This window comes from Macadamia integrifolia, chromosome 11 (genome assembly GCF_013358625.1).
Source record: "Macadamia integrifolia cultivar HAES 741 chromosome 11, SCU_Mint_v3, whole genome shotgun sequence".
Taxonomy (NCBI): domain Eukaryota; kingdom Viridiplantae; phylum Streptophyta; class Magnoliopsida; order Proteales; family Proteaceae; genus Macadamia; species Macadamia integrifolia.
In genome coordinates this window covers 12,357,670-12,372,067 of record NC_056567.1, presented here as the reverse complement: position 1 = coordinate 12,372,067, position 14,398 = coordinate 12,357,670, and the positions used below count along the sequence as shown (strand labels likewise).

At 37.9% G+C, this 14,398-nt stretch overlaps 1 protein-coding gene across 1 annotated transcript; it reads right to left on the bottom strand.

Annotated features, from left to right (window-relative positions):
* Positions 1-9,423: 9,423 nt before the first annotated feature.
* On the bottom strand, positions 9,424-14,398 carry LOC122093846 (endoglucanase 25-like). Its single transcript, XM_042664382.1, has 6 exons — positions 13,726-14,398; positions 12,825-13,132; positions 12,157-12,618; positions 10,832-10,967; positions 10,359-10,531; positions 9,424-10,262 (listed from the first exon to the last, which is right to left on the bottom strand). The coding sequence occupies exons 1-6, from the start codon at positions 14,108-14,110 to the stop codon at positions 9,864-9,866; spliced, it is 1,863 nt and encodes a 620-aa protein (XP_042520316.1). The 5' UTR covers positions 14,111-14,398; the 3' UTR covers positions 9,424-9,863.

The following is a 14,398-nucleotide window of genomic DNA, read 5'->3' as shown; positions in this document are numbered from 1 at the left end:
AGAATGTAATAGAAATTAAAAGGTTCTTGGGCTTAGCAAGCTACTACCGACGCTTCATCGAGAATTTTTCTCAGACTTTTGCGTCGATGAGTAAGTTGACCAGGAAGGGTTTGAAGTTTGATTGGTCAGAAGAATGTGAAAACAGCTTCCAAGAATTAAAGAAGCGGTTAGTGTCAGCTCCTATAGTGACAATTCCAAATGGTACAGGTGGGATGATAGTCTATACCGATGCTTCCAAGATCAAGTTGGACTGTGTTCTCATGTAACACGACAAGGTGGTAGCATATGTGTCCAAGAAACTTAAGGATTATGAGAAGAACTACCCCACTCATGATTTAAAGCTAGTGGTAGCCATCTTTGCTTTGAAGATCTTGCGCCATTATCTATATGGGGAGAAGTGTGAGATATACAATGATCACAAAATTCTTAAGTACTTCTTCACCTAAAGAGATTTGACTATGAGGCAGAGAAGATGGCTTGAACTTATGAAGGACTATGATTGTGACATTTAGTATCACCCGGGCAAAGCTAATGTGGTGGCAGACGCTCTAAGTCGAAAGGCAAATATTATATCACTTTCGTACTTAACAGTTAGTCCACAACTTATACAAGAGGTGGTATTGATGGATGAAATCTTTTTATATGAGGGAGCAACCATAGAGCTCGAACATCAGCCAGATGATGTTAAGCAGTTAACCATATCCCTGATAGCCCTACAAGTACATCCGTCCATCAGGTAGGAGTTGATAATGAAACAATCTTTAGATCTTGAGCTGTAAAGGATCAGAATAAAAATTCAAGAGCAGACAATGAATGACCCTAACTTCATAATAACCAATGATGGGGCATTACTGTTTTGAGGCAGGTTGTGTGTGCCCGACGACATGGAAATACAGGACAAGATAGTGAAGGAGGCACATAGTTCTGAATACTCACTTCACCCTAGGAGCACAAAGATGTATAAAGATATCAAACAAAGTTATTGGTGGCCATCAATGAAAATTACTATAGCCCTATATGTGTCAGCTTGCCTCGCATGTTAGAAGGTCAAGGTGGAATGACATCGACCATGTGGCACTCTTCAGCCACTCTCTGTACCGGAGTGGAAATGGGACAGGATCACCATGAACTTTGTCACAGGACTAGCCAGTACACACAAGGAGATGGATGCAATCTAGGTGGTAGTTGATAGGCTTACCAAGACTGCTCATTTCATTCCAATCAAGACCAATTATTCCATGGACACGTTAGCACAACTTTATATGGATAACATAGTCCATTTGTATAGAGTACTAGTGAGCATTGTGTCAGATAAAGACCCAAGGTTCACATCTAGATTTTAGAAGAGTCTCTAGATGCCTTGGGAACACAAGTGAATCTAAGTACTGCTTTTCACTCACAGACCGATGGGCAATCAGAACGAACCATACAAATACCAGAAGACATGCTCAGGGCCTATGCATTGGAAATGAGTGGCAGTTGGGAGGAATACATACCTCTTATGTAGTTTTCTTATAACAATAGCTATCAAGCCACAATTAGGATGGCTCCATATGAGGCACTGCATGGCAGGAAGTGCAGAATGTCCCTATATTGGGATGAAGTAGGTGAGCACCGGATACTAGGACCAGAAATGATACAGATGACTGTGACAAGGTCGACATCATTCGGGAGAGGATTAAGGCAGCCCAATCATGCCAAAAGAGCTATACAGACAACCGCAAAAAATACATTGAATTCCAAGAGGGGAGAAGGTGTTTCTTAAAATATCTCCTACTAAAGGGTTGCATAGATTTCACAGAAAGGGCACGCTAAGTCTAAGATATACTGGTGTGCTTGAAATCTTGGCACGAGTTGGCTTCGTAGTGTATATGTTAGCTCTTCCGCCTTCCCTCAATAATATTCACAAAGTATTCCAGGTTTCTATGCTAAAGCGGTACATCCATGATCCATCACATGTGTTGCCCGTGGAACCGGAGTACTTAGAAGCTGATATGACCTATGAAGAGCAACCTACTGAAATTCTAGATTGAAACGTGAAAACCATTCGCAATCGCTCCATTGCTTTTGTGAAGGTTTGATGGGCTAATCATTCACTTGAGGAAGCGTCCTGGGAGAAAGAAGATGATATCCAGGCCAAATATCCTTATCTTTTTGGATAGCCAAGTACTACAATTTCGAGGACAAAATTTTAAAAAAGGGGGGGTAAATGTGATACCCTACTTTCTAAACCCGATTTATTTACCCGTTGGTTAGGTTTTGTCGTGCAGAATCTGAACCCGAAGACGGGTACCCTATGGAACATGATAGCAAGGGTGACTCTAAACTCGAGTTGGCCAGGTGAGTTTTAACCAGTGCCTAGTGAAGTCCGCGTGCCCAAGCCGTGCACTTGCATGTATCGCAAGGTCATGTATGGATAATAAAGGTATGTAGCCATATTTTATAACCAGTACGTATTTTAGATAATATATTAGGAGTGAAATACGTGTCGGGATCCAAGTCCTATCAAAATCCCAATTATATAGCTAAGTTTCAGCCAACTGGTGGGTGGTCATAGGTGGGTCGACCCATCAATGTGACCTACCAATCTGGTTATTAGATATTTTGACCCAAGTATAAATAGCATTATGACTTTTCTTTTTCCTTATTTAATGCTTTAGAAGGTGGGTGAGAAAAGTAAAGAAAAGAGAGCAAAAAAAAGAAAGAAAAGGGAAGAAGAAGGAAAGAAACGGAAGAAAAAGAGGAAGAAATGCTTATGGTGTGACGCCGAGGTTAGATCTTTCCATTTCGGCGCCGAAAAAGTGATCCTTATCTTGAGATATACAATCTGAAGTGAGCAAAGGCTATATTTCTTAAACCCTCAAGAAACCCTAAGTGAAACCCTTTGATTCGTGTAGAAATCCTTTAGATCTTGTTAATCCTACTTGAGAAGATGAATCTAAGGTTTAATGGAAGACCTACATGTTGATTTTCAAGGTTTTAGATGAAGAAATCATAAGATTTGAAGAGCGTTTGATGATTTCTTTAGTTGAATAAGAGATTTGGAGTTTTGAAGGTGTTCTTAAGCAAAGAGGTAAGATCTGTTCTTAAAACTTTGAATCGACCCTAGATCTAGGTTATAATCACAATATGGGACCTTAGATGTGTGAAAAATGTGATCGAATCGACCCCTTATGATTTTCCCAAGGCGGGATGAAGAATGGAAGTGAACAGCAGAATCCTAGTTCTGACTGGTGGGTACCCTAGAAAGTGATTGGACCCACAAATCCAGAGCCCACCGTCCTGGTTGGGTTTCTGGCCCGACCGACTAGTAAGGACCGGTGGGCGACCTAGCCCGTTGCTCCTGGCCTGTCGGTTCTGGCAGAGCCCCTAGGTCGAGTGGTGGGCGGGGATCAATGGGCGATCTGGCCAGTCGCTCCACTTACCAGTCTGATAGTTTGGGTTCTGTTTGAGCTCAAAATGGACGGGCATCCTTCTTTCATGATTTAAATGTGTTTTAAACATCATACTTTGTTGATTTTGACTCCAAAGTGGTGAAATGCTAAACTCACTCACTTATGTTAGGTTCTACTAGGAACTCACGTCTTCTTGCACCGGGTCTCACTCATACCTAGCGTGAGCTATTGTACATAACAAGTAAGTGGGGAAAGGACGTTGACTTTAATTTTTAGAGTGTTTTGTATCATTTATCCTATATGTAGACTAGTCATGTCGTCATTCTATTTGTGGGTAGATTAGCCATTCTTGAATGCCATTTGCATGCTTTGTTGGTGCATTTTAACAATTCAATTATAATATGCGTTGTTGTGCTTTACATTTCAAATGCTTAATGCTTGTTATGGATTATGAGATGGATGATTTCAATTATTTAATATGATACATTGTTAGATTAGATGCCGTAGTCGGCTTGAAAACAAATGCATTGGGTGCATCACTGGGGGAAGCCCGAGGTTGTGTACCAATGGTGACGGTTAGAAGTATGCTTGGCTGATCACTAGGACAACCGGCAACTTTGGTGATATAATCAAAGGACCAATTGTACTGCATTTACTTTAATGCAGGGCAAGACCCAATTTACTTTAATGTAGCTGAGGAGAAACAATTTATTTTTCCAAGTACCCACGGTTGGCCTTCTCCGACAACCCTATGGGCGTATCATGGGATGGGGTTTATGACTCGTGCCCGGGGCACACACGCAATGTAGTTGTGAGTAGCACATAACCTATGACTTAGCAATGTTGCTTAGATAATTTAGGATAACAAAAATGGATTTTGTATGCATATAGGTTCATTTGAATTACGAATGCTTGCTTAGTTTTTCTTTTCACTTATTTGGCTAGTGAGCTCATCTCACGTGCACACCATTTTTAGATGATGTTGCAGGTTTTTTGGCTAAGGAGCTAGAGCCAGGACCCACTGTAGAATTTCCAACTGAGGACTGGTGTGTCCCTAAAGATCTGGGGCACGATGTTGAGTGCCCGTGCGAGAGCTGTGTTGCAGGACAACAATAGTGACACCCGACCTGAGATTCTTTTTTATTCTTTGTTATGTTATCCCTTTTGTGCTCTGGATATTTAAATTGTATTTCTTTTATATATATCACGCCTATGCCCCCACATGTAAATGTACTATGTAACACAATTTGGGTATCTAGAGTATTGGGGTATTTATAGGTATATACATATAAAGACTTCCTCTGAAATATAGACTTTACTTTCTTTAGTTGTATGTATGTTGTATTGTGGTTACTGCATCAGATGATCCTGGTAGGTTTTGGGTTAACAGGAGTTAACTCGGTCATCGGTCCGATTCTGTGAGAATGGGGTGTGACAGAATATGTCTTCTTTTTTCATTGTATACTCTGCTTTTTTGCTTTAGCTATAGCTGCCTGACTATCACAATGAAGTGATATAGAAAGCACCAATTTTTGCCACAATGGAATATCCGCTACTAGATTTCTGAGCCATTTGGTTTTAGTTCCAGTTTTTCTAAAGTGATAAATTTCGCTTCCATGGTGGATCTTGTACCACAGGATTGTTTTACCAGTTTTCATAAAACCGTTCCACCACCTAGTATAAACATGTATCCACTAGTTGCTAAGGATTCATTGATATCTGATATCCAATTAGCATCACAATAGCCTACCAAAACAGTAGGATTACCACTATAATGAAGACCATAATCTATAATGCCCTTTAGATATCTCATTAGACTGTCTAGGGCATGCTAATGTTCTTTACTTAGATTATGAGTGTGTTGATTCAACTTTTTAACTGCTAATGCTATATTAGGCCTGGTCCAATTTATCAAATATGAAACAGAACCAATAACTTGTGAGTATTTCTTTTGATTTATTGGTTTACCTAAATACTTTTATTAAAGGCATCTCACCTCTAAAGGTGTCGTGAACTTTGGTGAGTCATAATAATTATATTTTTTAACCATATTTTTCATATAATGTGCTTAAGACAAGATTAGCTTCCTTTCTTTCCTGATTATCTTAATACTAAGAATAATATCAATCTCACCTAAGTCTTTTGTATCAAAAGTGGACATTAATAAGTTTTTTAGTTTTCATAACTATGTCCAAATTTGTACACATAATTAATATGTCATTCACATAAATAAGTATAAATACACATTTACCTTGATGAATTTTATTATATAAACATCTTTTAGCATCATTTACAATAAATCCATTTAATATTAATAACATATCAAGTTTAGCATGCCATTTTACAAATTTACAAACATTTTGTTCTTTTTCAGATATTATACACCCTTTAGGTTGTTTGATATATATTTCTTTTTCCAAATCACCATTTAAAAATTTTGTCTTCACATCCACTTGGTGTATTACCAAATTATAGATAGAAGTTATTGCTATCATTATTCGTACTGTAGTAATTCTAGCAACCAGAGCAAAAGTGTCAAAATAATCTATATTTTTCTTTTGTCTAAAACCTTTGACAACAAGTCTAGCTTCAAACTTATCAAGTGATCCATCTGGTTTCAATTTCTTTCAAAATATCACTTGATGTCTAACACTTTAGACCCTAGTGGCAAATCAACTAGTTCCTAAGTATGATTGGATAAAAGAGAATCTATTTCACTTTTTATAAATTCCTTCTAGAGTACCACATCTTGAGATATTATTGCCTCTTTCTATGTAAGAGGATCCTTGTCTATAAGATAGACAAGTCAATCATCTTCTGAGTAAGTAGACTTCTTTTGTCTCTTACTTCTCCTTAGTTGACTTGCATCATTTTGAATAGATGTAGGATCAGGTTCTTTTGATATTTCTTCTCCTAAACTTAAGTCATCAACATTTCCCTTACTTAGTTGTAAGTTTGACTTAAAAAGAAGAATATTCTCAAAAAAATCAACATCGCTAGATTCCACTATATCATTTTCTTTATACACATCATCTATGGTTTTGAGAACTATAGAATGATATGTAGAACTATGCTTTGCTTATCCAATGAATACACAATCAAAAGTCTTAGGCCTTAGTTTTCTTTTCTTTGATCCAGTAATTGCCATTTTAGATATGCAACCTCATACTTTTAAATGATTTACACTAAGTTTTCTACCATACTAAAATTCAAATGGTAGCATACCGGTCTTCTTGTGTGATGATCTATTTAAAATATAATAAGCAGATAGAATTGCTTCACCCACCATATCAAGCTGTAAACATGAACTAATTAACATAGAATTCATCATCTCATTTAATGTTCGGTTTTTTTCTTTCGGCTATACCATTTGATTCGGGTTGATAAGGGGCTATAATTTCATGAATTATACCATGATTTTCACAAAATTTATTTATGCTAAAATATTTTAAATCTCTATCAGTCATAAGTCTTTTAATTTTCTTTCCTAGTTGATTTTCAACTTCAGTTTTGTATGATATGAATGCATCTTCTACTTCATCTCTTGAATTAAGTAAATACAAGATGGTAAATCTTAAGTAATCATCAATAAAAGTCACAATATATTTTTTTTACCACCTCTTGATTCATAGGACTTAAAATCACTTAAATCACTATGTATCAAGTCTAGTAAACCAATTTGCCTAACAACTGATCTATGAGGTTTTTCGGTAAACTTAAACTCTATACAAGTGGGACACTTGTATAGAGAAAGCTTAATTTTATTTCTAAGAAATTCTAATTTGTACATTTTAGAAATATAAGAAGCACTACAATGTCGTAAGAGTCAACAAAGTAAATTGAAGAATTTCACATTTCATTAATAATTTCAAATACACTTAATACAAACAAACCATCACTCAAATAGCCTTTTCCTATTCATACATCATTCTTTAATAATATAACTTTATCCGACTCGAAAGACAACTTCAACCTGGCCTTATTTAGAAATAGCCCTCAAATCAGATTTTGTCTTATATCCGGAACATGGAGTACATTTTCCAAAATAAGTATCTTTCTAGAATTAAGTTTTATTGTTACTTGACCTTTCTAACCACACTTAAAGTTTGAGAATTTCTCATGAAGACTTTATCATCAGTTTTTATAATAGAGTACTTAGAAAATGAACTTCGATCTCCACTATTGTGCCTTGTAGCACCAATATCAGGTACTCAATCCGTTGATTTTTCAACCATATTAACCTCTATTATCATTGCAGTAAAAATCTCACTTTCAATTAGATTGATTTTAGCCTTTTTAGCCCTGCTCCTGTAATCTTTCTTCAAATGACCTAGTTTTCCACACAGGAAGCAATTACCTTTCTTTTTTTTTGAAAGATTTGTTCTTCTTAAAATGAGTGCCCTTCTTAAAGTTTCTTTGCTTCCCAATAGCCTTGTCTTTTGTACTGTTCATTTCTTCTATTTTGATCTGGACTACTACTTGTTCAAAGGTCCACTCCTTTCTCGTATGCTTCATTTTTAACTTAAATGAGTTGCAAAAAGAAGGGAGTTTCTCAATCAATGAATAAGTGTCAAATGCATCCGATAAAATTATATTCCCCTATGCTAGCCTCCCAACAAGTACCTAAAATTTGTCAATCTGGAAGGAGATGTCCTCTCCATCAGATATAACAAAATTCAGAAAGTTGAATACCACATACTTACTACTCCCTACATCCTCAAGAGTATACTTCTTGGATAGAGCATCCCATATATATATATATATATATATATATGCATATTCAAAAGAATTATAAAAATTATATAACTCAATCGAAAGTGCATTTAAAATTCGATTCTTGCACTGAAAATCGACCTCCACCCAAGCAAGTCTTTTATACTTCAAGTACATGATCCTCAATTAGTAACGGCTTGGGTTTAGTAAATGCAAAAGCAACCCCAATCTGAGACAAAGTAAACAAAAGCATTTGCTTCCATCTTTTGAAATTTTGGCCACCGAATTGGTCAATTTTTTCAAACTCAGAAACGATCCTCACCTTCTCCATGACAGGTTGAAGTGATCCAGCTGTAGGCACAACATTGATGGGTGTTGAGAAGTAAATAGGTAGTATTGGTGGAGCAAATATAACAGGAGGAATTGGTAGGAAAAGTTGGTGTTGCACTCGTTCATCAGTTACACCAGTTTCATCAATTGCATTATGTGTATCTGAATAAGTATCATTTTCCATAGCTTTATACCTAGTTTCAAATACCTTTAGATTCAGTATTTCTTGTTGAATCCGATGAGCTCAATGCCCGGACTTGCAGAGATAGTTGTGCCTGTTTCGGTTCATGACTTTTATTTTTCTTTTCCTTCCTTTTTATACTCGTGAAATCCATTAAATCCCCTCTCTCCCTCTCAAAGTCCATCTCATCTTCTTCTTCAACTCTTCCACCCCCAGTCGCTACTGCCACGGTTTGGGGTTCTGATTCTTCAATTTGGGGAAGAAGGGAAAGACAAGAGAGATAACAGCTTGTTCGGCCAAGTTCATGGCTGGTAGTCACATTTTATGAAGGTATTTTGATACATAACAAAATATTAATCAGTTCACGTCATACCTCAACAAAGATTTCCTAACGGACACTAACGTTAAATGCCCACTCATAATTTCCAGTAATAAAAGGGGTGTTTTGTTAAAAGTGGCACTCCTCAAGGGGTGGCATTGCTAATTTTCCTTCTTTTTTTTTTTTTCTATGTCATAGCTCATCTTTGAGCTTACATTGTGAAAGCACAAAGAGAAGAAATTTCATGTTAAGGAATCAAACCATAAGCCCTCTGAAACACTACTGTTTTAAGATAAAGACTGAAGAAAGATATATAAAAGAAAGTGAAAGTTTTCTTAATTCATTAAAGACTAACAAAACTAGTATAAACAAAATTTAACTAGATAAATGTGGAAAATGATATTTTCACATCTGTTTCTGACATTTCAAATTGAAAGTTCTGTTTTTCGATTGATGAATAAAAAAAATCTCTTGACAGAAGTACAGAAACCAAAAAAGCCCAACAACCTCCATTTAGGTATAAGAAACTAAAGTACTTATTACAAGAACACCTTTCTCTATGGATTTTTAGCCAGTGCTTAATCCTTCCAGTACAACTACAAGAGATGTGACTTCTTTGTCATAAAATGAAATTTTCTTACAGAAATTTAGAATTGTGGAACTCACAGTGTTTCAAAAGAATACATGATACATACATATGTATAATGAAATCCAAACAAAAGACAGACATGCAGCTTCTCAAAGGCAGGCCCCAAAAAAGGCAATCTCATTCACCCCCATGGTGCGGTATTGCATCATTCATTGTCACTCTTAATGGAGCTTTCTTTTCTTTAACACAATCAAAAAGTCCCAATACGTTGCAGTCACTAATGCTTAGCTTACACAAGATTTTGAAGAGACGGGTTAGAACTGACCATTGACAACCTCATGGCTTCCACGGTGCCGGAGGTGGGGGAGGAGTTGGAAACATTGGAGGAACTGCTGAAAATATTGTGTTCTTGTCAATCCCAGGCTTCTCACCCGACAAAGCCACCAGAGCAGCAACTAAACCAGCATTGCCGGCAAGAGTTGGCTCTGTATAATTATAGTTAGTACGGACATCCTGAAACCCATCATGCTTGTCAGGGCCGGCAACCATAGCTCCAACAATTGTATTGGGATTTGGCTTCTTACTGTCCCTCCACTTCCATCCTCCCTTGCAATTGTACTTTACCCTGTTCTTAGGGATTGATGCACCTCTGTGGTGTACATGTCTAGGAAAGTGGCTACCAAAGCCTACAAGATAGCTCATTTTCCGAGGATTTTTGCCGAGGATGTAATCGATCTGCCAGAAACCAGATTTTTCAGCTTCATCTAACAACTAAACAATCTTCTACCCAGTAGTCATGTCCTGATTTTTAAAAAGAAAAAGGAAACAAACCTGGGTCTTCACGAATTCGCGCAGAACATCAGTTGAGAAGAAATTAGGCCCACAATACCATCCTGGTGTATCTGCAGCTTCAAGATAATCACTGTACACAGTGGCTAAGAACGCTGCATTTACCACATACTGCAGAGGCTGAGGCCTTCCATGGTTTAATTGTATCAAACCTCCTGTAAGATGCCCAATAAATAAGTGGAGAGAGAATGGCAGTTAATCAAGACTCAAGGATGTCAAAGCCAAACAGTAACCGTTAACCAAAACCGTTTACAAACTGTGAAACCAAAACCATTTATAACTGGAACCGTTTACTAAACAGTTTGGTTTCGGTGTCCACCTACTACACTATGAAACGGAAAATCGAACCAAACTGTTTAAACCAAAACTGCACCATCTAACACCTGTACAGTTAGATTCCAAAGTTACACAGAAAAGGTACCAACACATGATCAATGAGGTGGGGCAGTGCAAACCTTTCGTTCGATTGAAGCTGGTGAAAACTGGTAAATATGAACACATGATTATGCTAGTCTGATTGTGGTATGTTCTTAGCATTTCTTCATATGGATACCCAGGACTCAAGAACAGCCTCAACCTACTTAGAAGCACCTGAAAGCAAATTTTGAAAACATGAGCATAGTTCAACATGAGGTTGCAGAATGCTTAAATTTGACAGCATCTCTTCTCATTCAAGTTTCAAGAATAGTTGTAAAAAATTCTAAAGGAAAGTCAATAAGTGATACATAATCATCTCCAGGCATAACAGCAAAGAACATTCAAAAACCCTACACATAAAGAGGAACTGCACAACAATATTCTAACACACAAAGCACCATAGTTGTCATGGCATCTAGGAAACCCAAAGCATTGGAGGGGGCCTAGACATCAAGCCGACACCTTGACAACTATGCAAGGCATGAACATTCAACATTCACAAATTTAACAAGTCATTTTCCAAAAATCGTGGTAAACAAAACTATACATACATGAAATGCCAAGCTAATCCATAACTTCAATCCACAGAATCAGGTTCTTTGCATGAATTAAATATTTCAACACAAAAATTAAACTCATGTTAATATTTTTCTTTTCTTTGAAATGCTGACCAACTCATAAACTTCGATTCCCACTACAAATGCTATTAGAGCTAGGTCTAGGAGCTTGCTGAGATATTTTTAACTCATTCTAGTAGAATTAGCTTGCTCTCGCTATTTTCATATAAGAAACAGAAAAATCAGTAAAAAGCAACTGCTCAGTCTTCCAGTAATATTAAAAACTTTCACATTGACTAAGCAACTCACAGATGCAAATAAATGACTGAAATCCATATAAGAAAGCATTCAGTGCTACAATTGTTTGTATTGCTCCTTCAGTGAAGCTAAATAGAAGTGCATGTTTGATGGACATGGGAGGAAAGAGCTTCGTTCAAACTGGAATCCAAGCAGAACTAATGGAATGAGAATGGTGGGCTGCACAAGGGCCACAACCATCAGAACTCATGTGCTTTGTCTGTAAGTAAAGGATAGGAAACTGCAGAGTCACAGAATGATAATATCAATCCAGTCTGCTCAATAGCCAGGCCAATGTTAGCTTGAGCTAAGGGGAGCTAAATCCCATGAGAAATTCAATAAAGTTATGCAAGGATATAATAGACTTGTAAACTGTAAATCCTTCACTCTAACTGAAGTACGGCTATTTAAAACTTGTTAACCTACCCATTCGTGCTCATACTAAACCAGAGGGATAACAGATAAAGATCGAGTAACAAAATAACATAAGAGTGCCTCTGTTCACTTACTTGAGCACCAGCAAGCTTGTTGTCCCAGCTGAATACACCATAATCTGGGCCTCCCCAGAAAGCACCAGCATGTTTGGCTATGCCTGTTGTCGTAGCCAGTTGAAGGTAGGAAGAATTTCCAGTAGCATAATACAACCACGCTCCACCCCACACATATTCATCATAGTAGTTAGTGGAATTGTAGAAATGTGAAGGATCTGACCCTCCTGGACTGTATCTACCTCGTTGATCCCTTGAAAACTTAAACAGTGTTTTGGCACCATGGACAAGTTTTTGTGAGTAGGTCTTGCTGTCTTTGAATACAATGGATGCAGCAGCTAAAGCAGCAGCCATCTCGGCAGCAAGATCAGAACAACTATGGCATTCGTATACAGGTCGAGGGTAATCAACGTCCTCAGGTCGCATCCAACAATAGTGATCATTAGGACTAGTGTTCCCTCCAGAAGTATCACCCAAGCCAATCTGAGAAGTTGCCATTGTTAGTGCTGTGAGAGTAATGGCTTCAAATACAAAATGTACCAGGAAAACATAAGCACACAAAATCCATAATTTTATAAACTACTACATGGATACACCAAGAGATGTAAGGTGATTCTAAACCAACACATGAGAAAAGACAAAACTTTACTATCTCACTCAATAAATGGATCAGGGGGTTTCTAATTTACCTGTGCAGCAATCTTGTCAATGGTGTCAGCAGAAGAATTGAATGTCTTGAGGAGGTAATCAGTTCCCCACTTGATTATCTCTTTGACGTGATTAAGCTCCCCGGCAGCTTCAAATTTTGCACTATATTCAATCACACTCCAACTCAACATGGTCAAGGAGAAAGATTGAGGAAAGTTGAACTTTATAGCATCTCCGGCGTCGTAGTATCCACCAACTAAATTCCTATGAATGGCAGGGTCGGAGAGACCATCTTTCATACAGGAATTTCCCCTCCATGAAACGTTATTATGCTTCGTAAGTGGCCCAGCTACAAATGAAAAACAACCAACACATCAGATTCTAACCGTAGAAAAAGACAGCATCATAATCTCCATAGATCAATATAGGCAGGCAGAGATCACAAATTTTTCCACCAACCATTCAAGTGAAAGAAGAAATATAACTAAAAGATCTCTCACATGTGTATGTAAAAAGCAGCATGAGTAAGAAAGTGCAGATAAAAAAGCAGCTATCTGCTTCGTGTTTGCAGCGTAAAACAAAAGAAACAAATTTCCAGGGAAAATGAGAAATTCAAGATCAACGACGAGCTAAAATGAAGACACCAGATCTGGGTTGTTCTGAAACAATGAGATCTGGATTTTCTGTGTGATATGAGTATGCAAAGAGCAGAATGATAAAGAAAGTGAAGATAAATCTCTGCTGCGTTTTTTCATGCGTACAGCTAAAAAGAAGCAAAAAATTCCAGGGAAAATGAGAAATTGAAGATCAACGAAAGGCTAAAAGGAAAAAACCAGATCTGGGTTTTTCTTGGAGAATGAGATCCAGATATCAAATGGGCAGCCGCAGCACTACTTAATTAAGGCAGTGTCAGCACTACAAAAAAGGGATCTTAATACTTACAGCGTTGGGCATTGAAGAACATGAGAGCCTTGTGGAGCGCGAGAGTGTAATTATCAGGAGGCGGTTGTGCCTTGTGATGGTGAGGCACAGTCTTGACGATGAGGGTGATGAACCCAGCGAGAAACCCAGCGGCAAGAATGGTTCCCAAAGTCCAAATAAAGATCTTTCGGCTAACGATGATGCAACCTAGATCCACATACTTCTTCTTCTTCTTCTGCTCACTTGGACCCAGTAACCAGCTCTGTTGAGTTTCATCGAGAGCTCGTGAAGATAAAGCTGCACGATCGAAATCCTGCAAGTTCCGGCTACGGTCATCGTCAGTGGCTGAATCTGCTGCATTTATCTCTAGGGGTCCTCCCCACGGATCACGCCCAAACATACTCATCTCTCCCTTTGCCTCTGTTTTCTCTCCTACTTCTGAGGATCAATCAAGAAGAAGGAGGAAGAGAATCTCTCTCTCTCTGTGGCTTTGTTTTCTCTTATATTTCAGTGGATCAATGAAGGAGAGGAGGAGAGGGTGAAGAAGGGGAGTGCAAGTAAAGCAAGCATCAATGGCTTGCTTCTCTCTCTCTGACTCACTTTCTAGACGAGTCTGAGGTGTGGTCTGTATATTATTTTGGATGGTGAGTGGCGTCTCTGATTTTTTAAACAATTCTGGTCGCTGAGACTGACT

Coding starts and splice junctions, on each gene's coding strand:
- LOC122093846 (XM_042664382.1), bottom strand. CDS start 14,110: ATGAGTATGTTTGGGCGTGATCCGTGGGGAGGACCCCTAGAGATAAAT. Junction 13,133..13,725: donor GTTCTTCAATGCCCAACGCT/GTAAGTATTAAG, acceptor TTTCATTTGTAG/CTGGGCCACTTACGAAGCAT. Junction 10,532..10,831: donor CAGCTTCAATCGAACGAAAG/GTTTGCACTGCC, acceptor GGCATCTTACAG/GAGGTTTGATACAATTAAAC.